Source organism: Symphalangus syndactylus, chromosome 3, assembly GCF_028878055.3.
Source record: "Symphalangus syndactylus isolate Jambi chromosome 3, NHGRI_mSymSyn1-v2.1_pri, whole genome shotgun sequence".
NCBI classification, from domain to species: domain Eukaryota; kingdom Metazoa; phylum Chordata; class Mammalia; order Primates; family Hylobatidae; genus Symphalangus; species Symphalangus syndactylus.
The window spans coordinates 124,940,216-124,960,724 of record NC_072425.2 but is presented as its reverse complement, the minus strand read 5'-3'; the positions used below and the strand labels follow the sequence as shown (position 1 = coordinate 124,960,724).

The 20,509-nt window shown below is 39.0% G+C and overlaps 1 protein-coding gene across 2 annotated transcripts in view; it reads right to left on the bottom strand.

Moving 5' to 3' along the window:
• The window catches only part of CUL5 (cullin 5), a 101,260-nt gene that overhangs the window by 8,230 nt on the left and 72,521 nt on the right, over window positions 1-20,509 (bottom strand). For both annotated transcript variants that reach the window (XM_055272989.2, XM_063636476.1), the window contains 6 exons: window positions 19,645-19,709; window positions 8,783-8,915; window positions 7,820-7,951; window positions 2,939-3,062; window positions 2,457-2,632; window positions 1,742-1,903 (listed from right to left, as the gene is read on the bottom strand). In XM_055272989.2, coding sequence (XP_055128964.1) covers window positions 1,742-1,903; window positions 2,457-2,632; window positions 2,939-3,062; window positions 7,820-7,951; window positions 8,783-8,915; window positions 19,645-19,709 — 792 coding nt within the window. The remainder of the gene's footprint in view (window positions 1-1,741; window positions 1,904-2,456; window positions 2,633-2,938; window positions 3,063-7,819; window positions 7,952-8,782; window positions 8,916-19,644; window positions 19,710-20,509) is intronic.

Below are 20,509 nucleotides of genomic sequence, written 5' to 3'. Positions count from 1 at the left end.
TACAATAAGACAAGAAACTGGGATTGGTCACACAGGACCATAGTAAACACCATCTGCCAGTTATATACCAGCTATTTCCTCCATAGGTAATAATTAATTTTAGAACTTCAGGCCAAGTGCAGTGGCTCACGCCTGTAATTCCAGCACTTTGGGAAGCTGAGGCAGGCAGATTACTTGAGCTCAGGAGTCTGAAACCAGCCTGGGCAACACGGCAAAACCCTGTCTCTACTGAAAATACAAAAATTAGCCAGCATGGGGCGTGCACCTGTAGTCCCAGCTACTTGGGGGGCTCAGGTGGGAGGATCGCTTGAACCTGGGAGGTAGAGGTTGCAGTGAGCTGAGATTGTGCCACTGAACTCCAACCTGGAGGACGAGCAAGACTCTGTCTCAAAAAACAAACAAAAAAAACTGGAACTTTTAAGAAGTCTATGGAGTAGGAATAAAATGTAGTTGTGAGCAGGGGGCTAATGAGTACAATCTACAAGTCCTCAAACAGACCAAAGTTTTCTTTTAGATTTTTGGTTATCATAAAATCTTTGAACACATTCTCAGTATGAAAATTAAGTATGTATCTGAGGCACGGTGGCTCAGGCCTGTAATCCCAGCACTTTGGGAGGCCAAGGTGGGCAAATTACCTGAGGTCAGGAGTTTGAGATTAGCCTGACCAACATGGTGAAACCCCGTCTCCACTAAAAATAAAAAATTAGCTGAGTGTGGTGGCACATGCCTGTAATTCCAGCTACTTGGGAGGCTGAGGTAGGAGAATCGCTTAAACCCTGGAGGTGGAGGTTGCAGTGAGCTGAGATTGCGCCATTGCACTCCAGCCTGAGTGACAAGAGAGTCTCAAAAAAAAAAAAAAAGTACATAGCTGGTCACATTCCTCACAGGTAACACTTAAATACCAACTCAATCTTTCTCTTTTTAAAAAAAAATTTTTTTGAGATGGGTCTCACTATGTTGCCCAGGCTGGAGTGCAGCAGTGTGATTGTGGCTCACTGCATCCTCCTGGGCTCAAGCAATCTTCCCACCTCAGCCTTCCAAGTAGCTGGGGATACAGCCACTAAGCTGGCTAATTTGTCTTTTTTTTTTTTTTTTTAAGAGATGGGATTGCACTATGTTGCCTAGCTAGTCTCAAACTCCTGAGTTCAAGCAATCCTCTCCTTCCACCTTGGCCTCTCAAAGTGCTGGGATTACAGCCATGAGCCACTGCTCCTGGCCTCTCCTTTTTTTTGAAGCACTCTTCTCTGCCTTGGTAACTTGCCTATTTGCAATTTACTTTTTCCATAAATATCTCGTGTGTGTGTGTGTGTGTGTGTGTGTATAAAATTTTTTTTTTTCAGACGGAGTCTCACTCTGTCACCTGGGCTGGAGTGTAGTGGCACAATCTTGGCTCACTGCAACCTCCACCTCCTGAATTCAAGCGATTCTCCTGCCTCAGCCTCCCAAGTAGCTGGGATTACAGGCACCCACCACCACGCCCAGCTAATTTTTGTATTTTTAGTAGAGACGAGATTTCACTATGTTGGCTAGGCTGGTCTCGAATTCCTGACCTCAAGTGATCTGCCCACCTCGGCCTCCCAAAGTGCTGGGATTACAGGCGTGATCCACTGTGCCCGGCCTCTATTTTTCTTGATAAGACATTTTGAAACTGTTATGAATTTACTAATATATTACAAGCCAATCATGTATTTCCTGCTACATGAGAGGATATAGTCTTAAAAACAAAAAAACATAAACCAACCCATAAAGTCCTTCTAAGTTCAGCATCAGGGAGTTCAGTTGCAAGCTTAAGATTTTCAAAGCTGATTTTCTCTCTGGGTCTTTGGTTCCATGCAAACAACACAGCAAGCTGAAACGTGGTTACCTCCAAATCATATTGACCGACTTCATTCTTAAATGTTATCTATAATAGATAAAATAGATTTTTAATAAATAAGAATCTCATGATGATTATCTCTTAATATCTATGACATGAATTTATATATGAAAAAGGTTGCTGTCTTCCAATATCCACTCTTTCTTTCACAGTAATAAACATTTTAGAAGACGTTAATGACTGCCCAGAAAACATGCTCATCTCCCAGCTTTCCATGTAACAAAATGTGGCCACGTGACTGAGTACTGGCCGATGTGATGCAAATGGAAATGACAGAGGTAACTTCTAGAAGTTGTCCCTAATGAAAGGTATAAGCTACCCTCACCTTTTGCTTTCTGTTGCCAGGAATACTGAGATAGTTGGGATCATGTTGAATTCTGTAGACAAGGGCAGTATCTTAAGCATGATGGTATAACCAGAAGCCTACATCCCTAACAACTTCATGAAAAAAACTCACTATTTCTGCTCAAACTTTTACATGTGAGAGAAGCAAAAATCTATTTTGTTTAAGCAATTCTGTGCAGTCCTGCTACTTTCATCCAAACTGAAAGCTGAAATAACAAACACACTATCTACTTACAATTCCATTTGACATGAGATGATGCCAATGTAATTTTCTACCACTATGATTTTTTTTGTAGAATTCTTCTACTTCCGGTATCAAGTCCTCCAGTTCAGTAGGAAGTGAAACAAAGACTTTCTCAGAACTTCTTGACCAGGCGCCAGCATTCAAAATTTTTATATTAACTGAATCAGCTACAGAGAAGAATATCAGGAATATAAAGTAAATTATCTTAACAATGGATAAAATTCAAAATAAATACAGAGTAACTTTGAGTGAAAAATCAATAAGACTATAAAGATTTTGTTAAAAGTGTCCTTTTATTTTGAAATAAAGATCTGTAAATCTAATATACTGCTTTGATAGCTGTCTCCACGGAAATGGACTTCATAACATCTTTCGATCTATTACTGCTGAGGTTTATTTTTAATTTACTGGAAAACAAAGATATTCTTCTTTTTAAGTTTAAAAAATACATACATGTAATTATAAAATAATACCTGGTAATGCCAATTTATTATTTTTGTGCATTTCCTTAAAAGCTTGGTTCAAATCTTCAGATACTTTTATGTCCTGAAACATTCTAGCAAGCTTGTTTACATAATCCGCTGGCATACCAACTTCCTATAAATATAAACCAAAGACGGAAGAGGTAATAAATACATAATCTGATATACTACTGGGAAAAATTTTAATGGAAAAACTAAGTCTTAGATGTTTTAATACAAAATTTTTCTCATTTATTAGAATTTTATTGTCTAATACCTATGAAATGTGCTACTTAGAAACAAAATACGGTATTGCAAGGGGTCCCTGCTTTGCGCAATTTTAGTATGTATGAATTTCAGTTACCACAGTACAGTTAAATAATACCAATTCCCCAAGAACAAACCTCTACTTTCAGTTGACACTATATAATAAATGTAACTGCATGAAGTAAAAACTTTATTTCTAGCTCTTTGATCCGCAAATCATGACAAAAGTAACAATGAATAACCAGAATACTTCTTTCAAAATCTATTAGTTGCCATGGTGTGTAATCCTAGCACTTTGGGAGCCTGAGGCAGGAGGATCACTTGAAGCCAGGATTTTAAGACCAGCCTGGGCAACACAGTGACACCCCCATCACTACAAAAAAATTTTAAAAGTTAGTGGGATATGGCGGCATACTGCCGAAATAGTCCCAGCTACTCGGAAGGCTGAGGTGGGTGGATTGCTTGAGCCCAGGAGTTTGAGCTCTGATTGTGTCACTGCACTCCAGCCTGGGCAACAGAAGATCCCGTTTCTTAAAAAAAATAAATAAATTTTTAAAAAATGTAAACACAACCTATTAGTCATTTGTTTATTCAGTTAAACCACAGACAGCAAAGTATGCAGTTTCATTGCATCCTTGTCTTCCAGTAATAAACCCGCATGACTGCTTACGAAAAAGAATAATCAAACAAGATAATTGGCACACAAAGACCATAAAAGTGAAGAGGAAATGAAAAGTGATAATGCTGGAAATGAAAATAAAATAGAACATAAATGGAGTTACAGAAGAAAGCTGACTGTGGTTGTCAGGCTGACAATGCCAGTGTTGAGGAACTTAGTGAAAGCAAATTATCAACATAAAAGATAAAAGTAGTGAGTGACAAAAAAGATAAGATACCCTAGAAGAAGTGATCCTGGCAAAAATGCTATAAAGGAATTCGTAGTATTTCATGACACTGAAAGCCCAAAAGATAAAATGCTAGAAGATGACCCAAATTACAGCGGGTGTGACAACTCTCCCAGGCAAAGAAAAGGTGCTTACTCTGTCAAGTTACACAAGAAGGCAAAAGCTATTCAAACTACTCTTTATTAACAGCTTTACTGTGTCAGATAATTTATCTACCATAAAATTTACCATTTTAAAGTTTACAATTTGGCTGGGCTCACGCCTGTAATCCCAGTACTTTGGGAGTCCGAGGCGGGTGGATCACCTGAGGTCAGAAGTTCAAGACCAGCCTGGCTAACATGGTGAAACCCATCTCTGCTAAAAATACAAAAATTAGCTGGGCATGGTGGCATGCACCAGTAATCCCAGCTACTCAGGAGGCTGAGGCAGGAAAATCGCTTGAACCTGGGTGGCAGAAGTTGCAGTGAGCCAAGATCACACCACTGAACCCCAGCCTGGACAACGAAGTGAGGCTGTCTCAAAAAAATATAAAAAATAAAAATAAAAATAAAATATACAATGTAATGAAGTTTAGCATATCTGCAGAGCTGTGCAACCATCACCACTATCTAATTTTAGAACATTTTCATCACCCCAAAAAGAAACCCCATACTATTTACAGTCACTCCTCATTTCCCCTCCTGGCCCCACTCCTGGAATTTGTGGATTTGCCTATTCTGGACACTTCACGTTAGTGGAAGCATATGATATGGTCTTTGGGATTGGCTTCTTCCACTTAGCATTATGTTTTCAAAGTTCATCTAATATTGCAGCATGTATTACTTCATTCCTTTTTGTCGCAAAAAAATATTCCATTGTATGGATAAATCACATTTTATTCATTAGCTCACTGACATTTTGGGTTGTTTCCACTTTTTGACTATTATTAGTAATCTTGCCATGAACATTTGTTTACAAGTTTTTACATGAAACATACGTTTTCATTTCTCTCCAAATGAATTACCTGAGAGTGAAATTGCTGGGTCAGCTCTATGTTTAACATTTTAAGGAACTGCCCAACAGTTTTCCAAAGTGTCTGCACCATCTTATGTCCCCACTAGCAACTTATGAAGGTTCCAATTTCTCCTCTTCCTTACTAGCATTTGTTATCATCTGTCTTTATTTTAGCTACCCTAGTGGGAATAAAGTAGTATCTCTTTGTGGTTTTTTTGTTTGCTTTTGAGAAAGGGTCTCACTCTGTTGCCCAGGCTGCAGTGCAGTGGCACAATCTCAGCTCATTCCAACTTTGAACTTCTGGGCTCAAGCAATCATCCCATCTCAGTCTCCTGAGTAGCTAGAACCACAGGCACACATCACCATGCCTAGCTGATTTCTGTATTTTTTGTAGAGATGGGGTATTGTTACGTTGCCCAGGGTGGTTTCTAACTCCTGGCTTCATGCGATCCGCCCACCCCAGCCTTTCAAAATATTTGGGATAAGCGGGAGCCAACATGTCGGATATTTCACTTGCATTTCACTAATGACTAATGATGCTGAGTATCTTTGCATGCACTTATTGGCCATCTGTCTATCTTCTGGGAAGAGATGTCAATTCGAATCCTTTGCCTGCTTTTAATTATTTGTCGTGTGTGTGTGTGTGTGTGTGTGTGTGTGTGTGTGTGTGTGTGAGTGAGAGAGACAGGATCTGACTCTGTTGCTCAGGCAGGAGTACAGTGGTAAGATCTCTGTTCACTGCAACCTCCACCTCACAGGCTCAGGCGATCCTCCCACCTCAGCCACCCAAGCAGCTGGGACTAAGGTGCATGCCACCACGCCCAGCTAATTTTTGTAATTTTTGTAGAGATGGGGTTTCACCACGTTGCCCAGGCTCGTCTCAAACTCTGAGTACAAGCCATCTGCCCTCCTCAGCCTCCCAAAGTGCTGGGATTACAGGTGTCAGCCACCATGCCTAGCCTTATTTGTCATTTTACTGTTGGGTCTTGATATTTTGTTTTAACAAAGAAATAATATAGGCCGGGTGTGGTGGCTCACGCCTGTAATCTCAGTACTTTGGGAGGCCGAGACAGGCAGGGCACTTGAGACCAGGAGTTCAAGACCAGCCTGGCCAACATGCAAAACTATGTCTCTACTAAAAATACAAAAATTAGCCAGGTGTCATGGCACAAACCTGTAGTCCCAGCTACTTAGGAGGCTGAGACAGGAGAATTGCTTGAATCTGGGAGACAGAGGTTTCAGTGAGTCAAGATTGCACCACTGCAATCCAGCCTGGGCAACACAGCAAGACTCCATCTCCAAAAAAAAGAAAAAAAGAAAGAAAGAAAATTTAATTCTAAAGGTTTCTCGTAGTAAATACGTATTAGTTTTGCTATTTTCCCCTTTTTCCTATATACTTATAAGTGACAGTAAGAGTTTTGAGTCTTTTGACAAGTTTTAAAAAGTCACAGAATAATCATTCTTTTTCCTACTAAGCAGTTTCAGTTAGCACAGCAATTTTTACTATCCTACAGTGCCATGCGAAGGGCTAGCTATAAGTTAAAATATCTGTAGGTTTCTCTCGTGTGTGCTTGCTCGCACTCTCTCTCTCTCCATATATATATGGAGAGAGTTATATACATACACAGAAATTAAGGACATTTACTTTAATAATTAAAACTAAAAAAGAACTCAAAATATTTTATATGGGAATTTAGTTATAATCAGCATTGATTACCCTAAATAGGCCGTCATTTAAAGGTTCTTTTTGCTATATAGAAGTATTTATTGTTATCATTTATAAACATCTCTAAAGTTAAGCATTTAGTACTGAAAATACCTTAAAGATATAATAATTTGTCCTGTAGTCTATTTATTATTTTTTTTCAGATGGAGTCTCGCTCTGTCACCCAGGCTGGAGTTCAGTGGCTCGATTTCAGCTCACTGCAAGCTCTGCCCCCCAGGGTTCATGCCATTCTCCTGCCTCAGCCTCCCAAGCAGCTGGGACTACAGGCCCCCGCCACCACGCCTGGTTAATTTTTTTGTATTTGTAATACAGACGGGGTTTCACTGTGTTAGCCAGGATGGTCTCGATCTCCTGAACTTGTGATCCACCTGCCTTGGCCTCCCAAAGTGCTGGGATTACAGGCGTGAGCCACCGTGCCCAGCCCCTGTAGTCTATTTATTAATAAGGTCAGTTTAAATGAGAGTTGAGGTACAAATGAGAGTGAAACAGTAGAAACAACTCAAGAAGATACTTTACTGAAAGTATTAAGAACATTTATTAGATATCACTTTATTTTATATAATTGATGGTATATATATTTTTTTGAAATGGAGTCTCGCTCTGTCACCCAGGCTGGAGTGCAATGGCATGGTATCTCGGCTCACTGCAACCTCCACCTCCTGGGTTCAAGCGATTCTCCTGCCTCAGCCTCCCAAGCAGCTGGAATTACAGGAGTGCACCAGCACGTCCAGCTAATTTTTGTATTTTTAGTAGAGATGGGGTTTTGCCATGTTGGTCAGGCTAGTCTTGAACTCCTCACTTCAGGTGATCCATCTGCCTTGGCCTCCCAAAGTGCTGGGATTACAGGTATGAGCCAGTGCGTCCAGCCTAATTGACGCTATATTCTTATAAAATGTTTCCTACTTCTTTGACATTAACAATATCTCCAAAATGTATTACTTAAGCACACATATAAATGATGTAATATATTAGAAAATCAAATATTAAAAAAGATTTACTTACTCTTAGCCACTCTACCATGTTTTCTTCAATTTCACTATCGGCAGAGATGTCTAATATAAGACGTCGTGTCAAATGAGCTTTATGATACCTCATAAAAACATCTTTGTTCTGTACATACTTAAGTACCAAGAGCTGTATGAAAAATAAAGTTACTTTCAGTTCTTATATACTCTTACCATCTCTCGAATTTAGACCTTTCTATATCCACCAATTGTCACAAGTCAGAAACTTTTATAAGCATTTACAGATAGAGGCCTATTGAATTATCCATCTTTGAGAAATACCCAGTCCTGATACACTACTTTAAAAGTTAGCAAAGTTGAGACTATAACCAAATTTTTAGTGGCTCTAAATATCAGTTTTTTAGATTTTGTATAAAATGCAACGATACACTTCACATGAAAAAAATCAATGTCCCCCCCGCAAAGTGTCTCTTCTACTTATCTTTTTCACTGTTTTTTCTGACACTAATCATCTCTCTCGGCCTTTCTGTCTACATTTGCCCAATATCTCATTTTTTTTCTTGTTTGTATTCCTGGGCTTACATCATCACACTAACAACTGGGTGACAAAGATGAAAGCAACTACTTAATCTACTCTCATTCATCCCTTGCTATCTGTCTTGGACTCTCACAAAAATGAAGGAGTAAAAAACTCCCAATCTGTCAACTATCATTCCAAATTTGTTGGAATGATATGTCCTGTATTAGTAACTAGAACTTAATTCCTAAAAATAACCAAGAAAGGAGAGGAATTAAATGGTATTCCTTTCAAGAAGCGGTAGAATAAAAATTTTCAGAAAGAAAAACAACCCCCGAGAGGTCTTGCACTGTAAAACTTCATAACATTAGTTCTTTACAGATAATACATTTTTAAATTGATACTATCATGAAAGTCCTGTAAGCAAAACACAAATTCAAAGTAAGGTAATTTTAAAAGTTGAAATACAAAAAATTCATGTACCACTTCTTTAAGCTTTGCTTCAATCTCTTCAGAGGTTAGTTTTTTGCTTAATGGTGTTTTTCTTAGCAACATGTCACAGTAATTGGCAAGCAGCTCAGGGCATTTTGATTCAGGCTGAGTTTTTAATCCCACCCTAAAAAACAAATTAAAAGCAGTTGATGGAAAAATGATTAATGTTTGCAATTGTTTTATTTCTAAAGCCATTATTCACAAGCGGATTTCTTATGTTAAATAATCTAGTGATCAGGTTTGGAACTAGGATGAGCAAGCATCCCTAGGCTGCCAATTTAGGGAGGAACTCACTTTTTTGTTCCCCTAAGTGCTAATGCTGTACTTGCAGAACCCTGAGAGTAAGAACCTCCTTCAATTTTGCACTCTAGGTGCCTTCTTGCCTCACCCTAGTGCTGACCTTGGCAATGATAATTAAAATATTCTGTTCAGAAATCTGCTAAAATACTTTAGAAAAACTGTTAAATTCTTGGATATTTATGTTAACATTTAAAACTTTTTATGATTAATATATTAAAATTGTTATTTCACTCTTTAAAATGTATCCAATATAACCTGCATTCCATAATGATGATACATATACCATCATGCATTAAAAAAAAGCTATAAATGAATTCTTCCTAAGCAATGAAGAATTTGTATCTCCATTTCACCTTCCTGATACAAATTTTTTTTTAAGTTTTTTTGAGATGGAGTTTTGCTCTTGTCCCCTAGGCTGGAGTGCAATGAAGCCATCTTGGTTCACTGCAACCTCCGCCTCTCGGGTTCAAGCGATTCTCCTGCCTCAGCCTCCAGAACAGCCGGGATTACAGGTGCTGGCCACCATGTCCGGCTAATTCTTGAATTTTTAGCAGAGATGGGGTTTGGCCATGCTGGCCAGGCTGGTCTCAAACTTCTGACCTCAGGTGATTCACCTGCCTCGGCCTCCCAAAAAAGTGCTAGGATTATACACGTGAGCCACCGCACCTGGCTCCTGATAACAATTTAAACACAGCATATTGTTGTTTTTTTAAAAAATAACAGACACAAACATACACAAATTTAAAAATTTTTTAAATTGAGACAAGGTCTCACTATCTATATTGTCCAGGCTGGACTCCTCCCGAGTAGCTGGGACTACAGGTGCATGCCACTGCACCCAGCAGTATATTGTATTTTTATGCTTGAAAGTCTTACATTTATTTTTTATCCTACTTCTCTAAAAATATACGTAAATAAATTTAAATTGAAGATTTTGAAATTTCTTGTGCTTATTGAATTCAAATATTGTTTTCCAAGGATTGAGCTATCCAAATTTTAAGTATACAAATAATCCAAACAACAATTATATCGTGCATACACATACAAAAAATATATGCGTATGTAAAATTTTACTGGATGTGTCAACTCTTAGTGAGGTGGATGAAACTTTTTTCCTCCCAATTATAAATCCAGGAATCAGCATAGATTAATTTCTTTTATTTGTATAAATTTATGTCTTTGTCCTGAGAAATCTTATTCACATAAATAAGTAGATGAGACTAGAATATGTTTTTCTTATTATATCATTCAATTATTTGAACACCTCCTGAGCCATTTGCAAAACAAAAAAAATCCATACTGATCTAATATTAAAATTTATTTTTAATGATGCATCTTTAAAGAATGGCTAACATCTATCAGTGAGGTGAGGAATGAAAAAAATAAAATAAAAAAAGAACACAAAAATAATAGCTAACATCAATTGTGCTGAAAGCAAAGAAGTAGAAACTATCTGACTAGGATCTGATACCTAACTCATTAAAAATTAATTCTATGTACATCAATACCAGTATTTCAAAATATTCCTGTCTTAGGCCATCTGAAGGCTGCTACATTCTGAGGCAAAGCACCACAGTGAGAATCAAGAGAGGTATGCCTTTCTTTGCAAACCGGCAATGAGTAATTGTGAAAGAAACAGAAAGGAAAAACTGCTGTGATACTTCCATTACAGGGTGGAATTTTAGAAAAGCATGAATGTGGAAGTTGAAAATTTAGAAATGGATTTCCTTGAAAGTATCCATACTGGCATGCTCTAGGGAAGTCTTTCTGTATTCCCTTAGGTAGCCATACTCCACTAACTTAATGAGAATCCATCCATCTCTCCTTGCAATGCCTGGCTCAGGTGTGAACTACTGTAACAATCAAAGTGATCTACCTCCCTCCTTCATTCAACCTATCAAGAGGACAGCTATCAGTTTTTATTTTTGTTTTGATATGGACATCTAGATACGTTGCTCAGGCTGGTCTTGAACTCCTGGGCTCAAGCAGTCTTCACTCCTCAACCTCCCAACTAGCTGGGATTACAGTCTTATATTGTTACTTTGAAGGTAGTGTGTTATTTTTCCCCCTGTGGCTGTTTTAAAAGTTTTATTATTGTTTTCAGTTTTAAGCTGTTTTACTATGATGTACCTAGGAATGGTTTAATTTGTATTTATCCCACTTGGGATTCACAGACGCCCTTAAATCTTAAATCGATTTTGGAAAATTTCAGTCAATACCATTTCAAATATTGGTTAATACCCTCTTTTCTATGCTCTATGACTCCAATTATATATGGTTTTAGATACTTTCCTCAGATAACAATTTCCATCTATTTGTCCATTAATATGTATTACTTCTTCATTGCTATTATCTAAGCTTAATAATTACTGATATATAATTCACAAACCATACAATTCACTCACTTAAAATGTACAATTCAGTGCTTTTAGAGTATATTCAGAGGGTTGTGTAATCATCACCATAATAAAATTTTAGAACACTTTCATTACCCCAAAAAGAAACCCTACACCTGCTAGCAGTCAAATCCATTCTCTAGCTATCCTCCTCTCACTTCCCAGGCCTGGGCAACAACTAGTCTACTCTATGGACGTGCTGATTCTGGGTATCTCAGATAAATGTTATCATACAGTAAGTGGTTATTTTGTGACCCACTTCTTTTACTTAGCATCAAGTTTTCAAGATTCATCAATGTGTCACAGCATGTACCAGTAGTTCATTCCCTTTTTTAACACTATCTTTTATTAAGAGTAAAAAAGATTTATCATTTTAATAATTTTTAAGTGTAAAATTCAGTGGCATTAAGTACATTCACAATGCTGTGCAAACATAACCGCTATCTATTTCTAGAACTACTTCATTAGCCCAAACATAAATCTTGTATACATGGAACAGTAACTTCCCATCCCCCTTTCCCCATCCCCTGGTAACTTTTATTCTACTTTTTGTCTCAATGGATTTGCCTGTTCTTGATACCTCATACAACCGTATTCATGCAAAATTTGTCCTTAGGTGTCTGGCTTACTTGAATCACCATAATGTTTTCAAGGTTCATCTACCTTGTAGCATATAGCAGAATAATAATTCATTTCTTAGGACTGAATAATATTCCACTGTATGGATACAGTGTACTTTGCTTATCTATGCAACTAATGGACATTTGGGTTGTTTACACTTTTTGGCTATTAAGAGTAATGCCACTCTACTATGAACATTTATGAGCATGTTTCTGAATGAAAGCATGTTTTCATTTCTCTTTGGTATATACCTCAGAGTAGAACAGCTGGGCCATACAGCAACTCTGTTGAACTTCTTTTGTTTGTTTTAAAAGGCTAGTCAAGTGAAGCAGTGGGAGTGGAGAAGGAACAACTAAATCTGTAAATGGTTGTGATCAATTAGTTGTAAACACCACTATACTTGGACCAGCCTATGCTGAACTGCTTGAGGAACTACCAAACTGTCTTCACAGCAGCTGTGCCACCAACAATATGATTCCAATTTTTCCATATCCTTACCAACACTTGTTATATCTGTCCTTTTAATTTTAGTCATCCTACTGGGTATGAAGTGATAGCTCATTGTGATTAAGCTATTAATCTTAATTAATTAAAGTCCTGGCCGGGCGCGGTGGCTCACGCTTGTAATCCCAGCACTTTGGGAGGCCGAGGCGGGCGGATCATGAGGTCAGGAGATTGAGACCACGGTGAAACCCCGTCTCTATTAAAAATACAAAAAATTAGCTGGGCGTGGTGGCGGGCGCCTGTAGTCCCAGCTACTCGGAGAGGCTGAGGCAGGAGAATGGCGTGAACCCAGGAGGCGGAGCTTGCAGTGAGCCGAGATTGCGCCACTGCACTCCAGCCTGGGTGACAGAGCGAGACTCCGTCTCAAAAAAAAAAAAAAAAAAAAAAAAAAATTAAAGTCCTTATGTGCTAACTCCAACATCAGGATCACCTGAGAATCTGCTTCTAAAATGATTTTTCTTTTAATTAAGTCATTAATTTATCTGTCTTCATAGGACTAGTAATCTTGTACTGAGTACTGGACACTGTGTATAAAAGAATCACACAAGAATAAGATGACGTTATCTTGCATTAAGAATGGGTTCACCCTTTGTTCTGCTATGAAAGGGAATCAGTCCATCTCCAGGGTTAGCCACTGACTCGAAGATATGTTCCTCCTGGACTTTCAATTCAGTTTCCAATGGGTTTTGTTACTCCAGTCCTGTGTGACTACCAAAACATCTACTGCCCCCCAGCAGTATTGCTTAGCCTAGACCAAAACTACATTCTCAGCTGCTGCTTCTCCTTAGGGAAACACAGTTACAAATCCTCAAGTAACCTCTGAAAGGTTTATCTGGCATTTCTGTACATTTCAATCCTTTGTCATAGCTGTTTCTATAGCTCTTAAATAACATGAAATTGCTATTTTCTACATTTACCTGATTTTCTAGTTGTTCTCAGTTTTTTTCTAGTTGTTTTCTAGTTGGTCTACCACAAACTACTCCACTCCTCCTCAGAAGCAAGTCTCCCAAATAACTTGGATGCTACTATCAGTTTATTCTTCTAAAGCAGGGGTGTCCAATCTTTTGGCTTCTCTGGGCCACAGTAGAAGAAGGACTGTCTTGGGCCATACATAAAATACACTAACACTAATGACAGATGATGAGCTAAAGAAAAAAAAATCGCCAAAAAATCTCATAATGTTTTACGGAAGTTTACAAATGTGTGTGTTGGGCCACATTCAAAGCCGTCCTGGGCCGCATGCGGCCCACGGGGTTGGACAAGCTTGTTCTAGAACATCACCTCCTCCACACCTCCAATAGCCACGCCACCTATTCTACTGCCTGGATCAGCTAATGATACTTACTCTACTCCACAGAAATTTTCTACTTTGAGACAGGGTATCACTCTGTTGCCCAGACTGGAGTACAGTGGTGCCATCACAGCTCACTGCAGCCTTGACCTCCTGGGTAAAACAATCCTCCTGCATAGCTAGGACTACAGGCATGCACCATCATGCTCATCTAATTTTTAAAACATTTTATAGAGATGAGTCTCACCACGTTGCCCTGACTGGTCTTAAACTCGTGGCCTCAAACAATCCTCCCACCTTGGCTTACCAAAGTGCTGAGATTACAGGCATGAGCCATGGCACCCAGCCTAGAAATGTTCTACTTTAATGTGGAGCTAAAAGTGGGACATAGTCACCTTAGAATCAGAAAACTAAGAGAAACCCAGCAATCCTCACTTCTGGGACTCTATCTTGTAGATAAAGATTCACAAATATTCAACGTACAATATTATCCTCTGTAGCACAAACAGTAATAGCAACACATCGGAAACTACTTAATGCAGCAGTAAAGGACCAGTTAAATAAGCTATAGTACATCTACCAGACAGTGTGCCAAGCTGCTATTCAGCATAGTGAGGTTATGGAAAACCAACATAAAACAATAAAATCACAAAAGACTGAGAGTGAGCACCCTAAAATCAGGAATAAGACAAGGATGCCTGAATTCACCCCTGCCATTTGTTACTGTAGTAGACATTCCAGTCAGAGCAATTAGTCAGAGAAAAGAAAATAGAACCACACTGGAAAGGAAGAAGTAAAAGTATTTCTATTTGCAGATGTCATGACCTTATATACAGAAAAGCTGAAAGAATCTACAAAAAAGCTCTCTGAGCCAATAAATAAATTGAGGAAAGCTGCAAAGTACAAAATCAACACATAAAAATTATTTGTGGTTGGGCATGGTAGCTCACGCCTGTAATTCTGGCACTTTGAGAGGCAGAGGCAGGAAGCTCACTTGAACCCAGGAATTCAAGACCAGACTGGGCAATACAGCAAGACCCTGTCTCAAAAAAAAAATTGGCTGGGCACGGTGGTATGGCCCTTAGTCCCAGGTACTCAGAAGGTGGAGGCTTGAGCCCAGGAGGTGAAGGCTGCAGTGGGCAGCCTAGGTGACAGAGTGAAACCCTGTCTGAAAAAAAAGAAACAGAAAAAAAAAACCAGTTGTGTTTTTATACACCAGCAAGGAACAATCCAGAAGAAAATTAAGAAAACAATTCCAGGCTGGGCATGGTAGCTCCTGCCCGTAATCCTAGCACTTTGAGGGGCTAAGGTGGGAGAACCACTTGAGCCCAGGAGTTCAACACCAGCCTGGTCAACACAGTGAGAGACTGTCTCTACAAGAAATAATTAGCCAGGTGTGGTGGCCTGAACCTGTGGTCCTAGCTACTCAGGAGGATCACTTGAGCCCAGGAGGGCAACACTGCAGTGAGCCGTGATTGCGTCACTGCACTCCAGCCTCGGTGACACAGTGGACCTTGTCTTCAAAAAAAAGAAGGAAGGAAGGAAGGAAGGAAGGAAGGAGGGGAGGAAGGGAGGAAAGAAGGAAAGAAAGAAGGAAAGAAGGAAGGAAGGAAGGAAGGAAGGAAGGAAGGAAGGAAGGAAGGAAGGAAAAAAGAAAGAAAGAAAGAAAGAAAGAAAGAAAGAAAGAAAGAAAGAAAGAAAGAAAGAAAGAAAGAAAGAAAGAAAGAAGAAGGAAGGGGAAGGGGGGAAGGTGAAGAGGGGGGAAGGGAAAGGGAGGGAAGGGGAAGGGAAAGGGAAGGGAAGGAAAGAAAAGGAAAGGAAAGAGGGAGGAAGGAAGAGCAATTCAATTTACAATAGCATCCAAAGAAAATACCAAGGAACAAATTTAACCAAGAATGTGGAAGACTTGTACACTGAAAGCTATAAAACACTGCTGAAAGACAAAAAACAAATAAAAAGAAATTCCATTTTCATAATTGGGAGACATAACATTAATACAATTCAATGCATGTCCTACCAAAATTCCAAAGGTCTTTTTCACAAAAATGGAAAAGCTGATTCTCAAATTCATATGGCATTAGAAGGGAACCCAAATAGCCAAAATGATCTTGAAAAAGAACAAAGTTGAAACATGCACACATCTTGCTTTTAAAGCTTATGGCAAGGCTACAGTAAATCGCAATGATGCGGCACCAGCATAAGGACAAATATATAAACCAATGGAACTGAAATAAGCATCCAAAAATAAACACATACATCATAGCCAACTGATTTTTTTTTTTTTGAGATGGAGTCTCACACTCTCGCCCAGGCTGGAGTGCAGTGGCGCCATCTCAGCTCACTGCAAGCTCTGCCTCCCAAGTTCACACCATTCTCCTGCCTCAGCCTCCCGAGTAGCTGGGACCACAGGCGCCTGCCACCATGCCCGGCTAATTTTTTGTATTTTTAGTAGAGACAGGGTTTCACCGTGTTAGCCAGGATGGTCTCGATCTCCTGACCTCGTGATCCGCCCACCTCGGCCTCCCAAAATGCTGGGATTACAGGTGTGAGCCACCATGCCTGACGGCCAACTGATTTTTCATAATGGAGCAAAGACTGTTCAGTGAGTGCTGGAACAATTGGATATCTACATGCAAAAATATGAAGTCGGACCTATATCTCACACCATATACAAAAGCTAACTCAAAATGGATCAATGATTTAAATGTAAAAGCCAAAACTATAAAACTCTTTCTTCTTGTTGTTGTCGAGGCGAAGTCTCACTCTGTCACCCAGGCTGGAGTGTAATGGCACAATCTCAGCTCACTGCAACCTCTGCCTCCCAGATTCCGACGATGCTCCTGTCTCAGCCTCCCAAGTAGCTGGGATCACAGGCATGAGCCACCACGCCTGGCTAATTTTTTGTATTTTTAGTAGACACAGGGTTTCACCATCTTGGCCAGGCTGGTCTTGAACTCCTTCCTGACCTCAAGTGATCCACCTGCTTTGGCCTCCCAAAGCACTGGGATTACAGGTGTGAGCCACTGTGCCCAGCCCTATAAAACTCTCAAAAAAAAAAAAAATAAATAAATAACAATAAATCTTCACGATCTAAACATGAAACCAAACCAAAAGCAACAAAAGAAAAAAATGGGTAAACTGAACTTAATCAAAATTAAAAGCTTTTGTGCATCAAAGGATAGTATCAAGAAAATGAAAAGACAACTTACAGAATGGGAGAAAATATTAGCAAATCATCTATCTGATACAGATCCAGTATCAGAATATATAAAGAACTCTTACAACTCAACAACAAAGAGAAAGAATACAATTAAAAATGGCCAAAAGGGCCAGGCATGGTGGCTCACGCCTGGGATGCTGAGGCGGGCAAATCACGAGGTCAAGAGATCAAGACCATCCTGGCCAACATGGTGAAACTCCATCTCTACTAAAAATACAAAAATTAGCTAGGTGTGGTGCAGTCCCAGCTACTCGGGAGGCTGAGGCAAGAGAATCACTTGAACCCACGAGGTGGAGGTTTCAGTGAGACAAGATCACACCACTGCACTCCAGCCTGGTGACAGAGCAAGGCCCCATCTCAAATAACCAAAAAAAATGGGCAAAAGGCCTGGGCATGGTAGCTCATGCCTGTAAGCTCAACACTTTGGGAGGCTGAGGCAGGAGCATCTCTTGAGGCCAGGAGTTCGAGACCAGCCTGAGCAACGCAGCAAGACCTCATCTCTAAAATAAATTAGTAAAGTATGGTGGTGTGTGCTTGTAGTACCAGCTACTCAGGAGGCTGAACCAGGATGACTGCTTAAGCCCAGGAGGTGGAGGCTGCAGTGAGCTATGATCACCCTTCATAAGGGAAAATATAGGAACATCAAAAAAAAAAAAGATGAAAAATTGCTCAACATCAAGAGTCACGAGGGAGACGGGAATTAAAACATTAAGATACTACTACATACATCCCAAATGACTAAAGTTAAAAGAACACTAAACATTGGTGAGAATGAGGATCAGCTGGTACTCTCATACTCTATTGGTGGAAGTGTAAAACAGAATAACCACTTTGGAAAGCAAACTACTGTTACATGCCAAAACATAAAAGAATTTCAAAAACACAATGCAGAATGAAAGAAGATTTACACAAGGAGTACACAGTGTATGATCCTATTTATACAAAGTCCTAGATTAGGCAAAACTAATCTATATTGAGGGAATTAATCAGGACAGCAGATGCCTCTGGAAGGAGGTGGGGTGGGACCGACTGGGAATAGACATGAAGTAACTTTGTACGATGATAAAGACATCATACATGTTAATAGGGGTATAGGCATTTGTCAAATCTGACTCAAATGTACACTTAAGATTTATGCATGGGACTGTATATAAATTTTACCTAAAAACATTAACATTAAATTCAATAAATGACTGTATGCTTAAGTGTTTAGAGACTAAAGGTTACTGATGAATGCAACCTCTTTAGAAATACACTTAAAAAGCTGACTGATGGATGTATATGGGGAGATACATATTTCATAAAGCAACCATAGTAACTCTATTGTAAGTTTGAACATTTTCATTAAAAAAATGCTTGGGACTGGGTGCGGTGGCTGACGCCTGTAATCCCAGCACTTTGGGAGGCTGAGGTGGGCGGATCACTTGAGGTCAGGAGTTCAAGACCAGCCTGGCCAATATGGCGAAACCCTGTCTCCATTAAAAATACAAAAAAATTAGCCGGGCATGGTGGCGTGTGCCTGTAATCCCAGCTACTTGGGAGGCTGAGGCAGAAGAATTGCTTGAATCCGGGAGGTAAAGGTTGCAGTGAGCTGAGGTCGCACCACTGCACTCCAGCCTAGGTGACAGAGTGAGACTCTGTCTCAAATAAATAAATAAATAAAATAAAATTAATAAATAATACAAAAAATGCTTGGGTGAAAGACAATGAAGAAGATCTCTCTACTCATGTGAAGAGATGGCCAAGATGTAGTTCTGTATGTTTCACATATTTCATAGTTTATAAAAGAGAACATATTCCCTTCTAAAATATATCAGTATTATAATGTGGTATGACTCAGATGTCTTCCGCTGTAATATTACTCAAGCAACATACACTGCTCAAAAAAGACAAAATGAAAATGCTAAATGAAAAATACCTGATTATTTTTCCTTCTTAAGAAATGCTATTTTTTCGTATTTTTCAATTTTAGCATTATATATAAAATTTCTTTAAAATGGTAATTCTTAGCTAGAAGTACATCAAAAGACTTTTATCAATTAACCTTTATTGCTATTTAGTACTATTCTGAAAGTGCTATAACTAGCTTAGATTTCAGTTGTCAGATTTTCTATAAGCTATGCTTAGCACAGGCATATTCATCTTACCAATTATAGAACAATTTTTTAAAATGGTAACAGGAAAATTTACATTAAAACTGAGTTCTTTTTATAACATTATGGTAAATTGAGTCATTTTCTATGCTTCTATGGGTAACAGAATACTTTTAGTGACTGAGGGAAAAACAAATAGAGATCCTAAAAGATTAGGAATATTTTTTTCTACCTGAAAAAATAAAGTCAATTTTTGTATTGTAAAATAATAAAAAATTATAAATGAACTTTAACAGCCAAAAGCTGCAAAAGTCACAAAACTAACAATAACAAAAATAAACCTAACAGTGTACTTTGTATACCTAGTTAACCCCTATTACACTAAAGAAAATTTAAATATTTTTAAAGTATGGTTTTAAAAAACTTACCCCTTCTGCTTCAAAGGTAATTCAAGTTTAAATATGGTAGCATCATTAACAACTGCTTTATATGCCTGCAAAAAATAATTTGGAATAAAATATTTTTAATATTTAAAATATACAGATAAATTTTTATACATCCCAAAACACATAAAAAATGTTAGTTTTTATTTCTAATGGTATATCTGGCCAAACAGAATTTGCCTAGTCAAAGACTTTGGCAAGTTCTTTGTCATATTATAATTATCAATATTCTCAAGTGAGGTTTTTTTGTTTTGGTTTTTTTTTTTTTTTTTTTTCTTTTTTTTGAGATGAAGTCTCACTCTGTCGACCAGGCTGTAGTGCAGTGGCGTGATCTCCACTCACTGCAACCTCCGCCTCCTGGGTTCAAGCGATTCTCCTGTCTCGGCCTCCTGGGTAGCTGGGATTACAGGTGCCCGCCACTACGCCTAGCTAACTTTTGTATTTTTAGTAGAGACGGAGTTTCACCATGTTGGCCAGGCTGGTCTCAAACTCCTGACCTCAGGTGATTGGCCTGCCTTGGTCTCCCAAAGTGCTGGGATTACAGGGGTGAGCCACCATGCCTGGCCTCAAGTGAGATTTTTTTTTTTTTTTTTTGGAGACAGAGTTTCACTCTTGTTGCCCAGGCTGGAGTGCAGTGGTGCTGATCTCAGCTCACTGCAACCACCGCCTCCCGGGTTCAAGCGATTCTCCTGCCTCAGCCTCCTGAGTAGCTGGAATTACAGATGCGCACCACCATGCCTGGCTAATTTTTGTATTTTTAATAGAGACAGGGTTTCATCATGTTGGCTAGGCTGCTCTTGAACTCCTGACCTCAAGTGATCCACCCATCTCAGCCTCTCAGAGTGCTGGA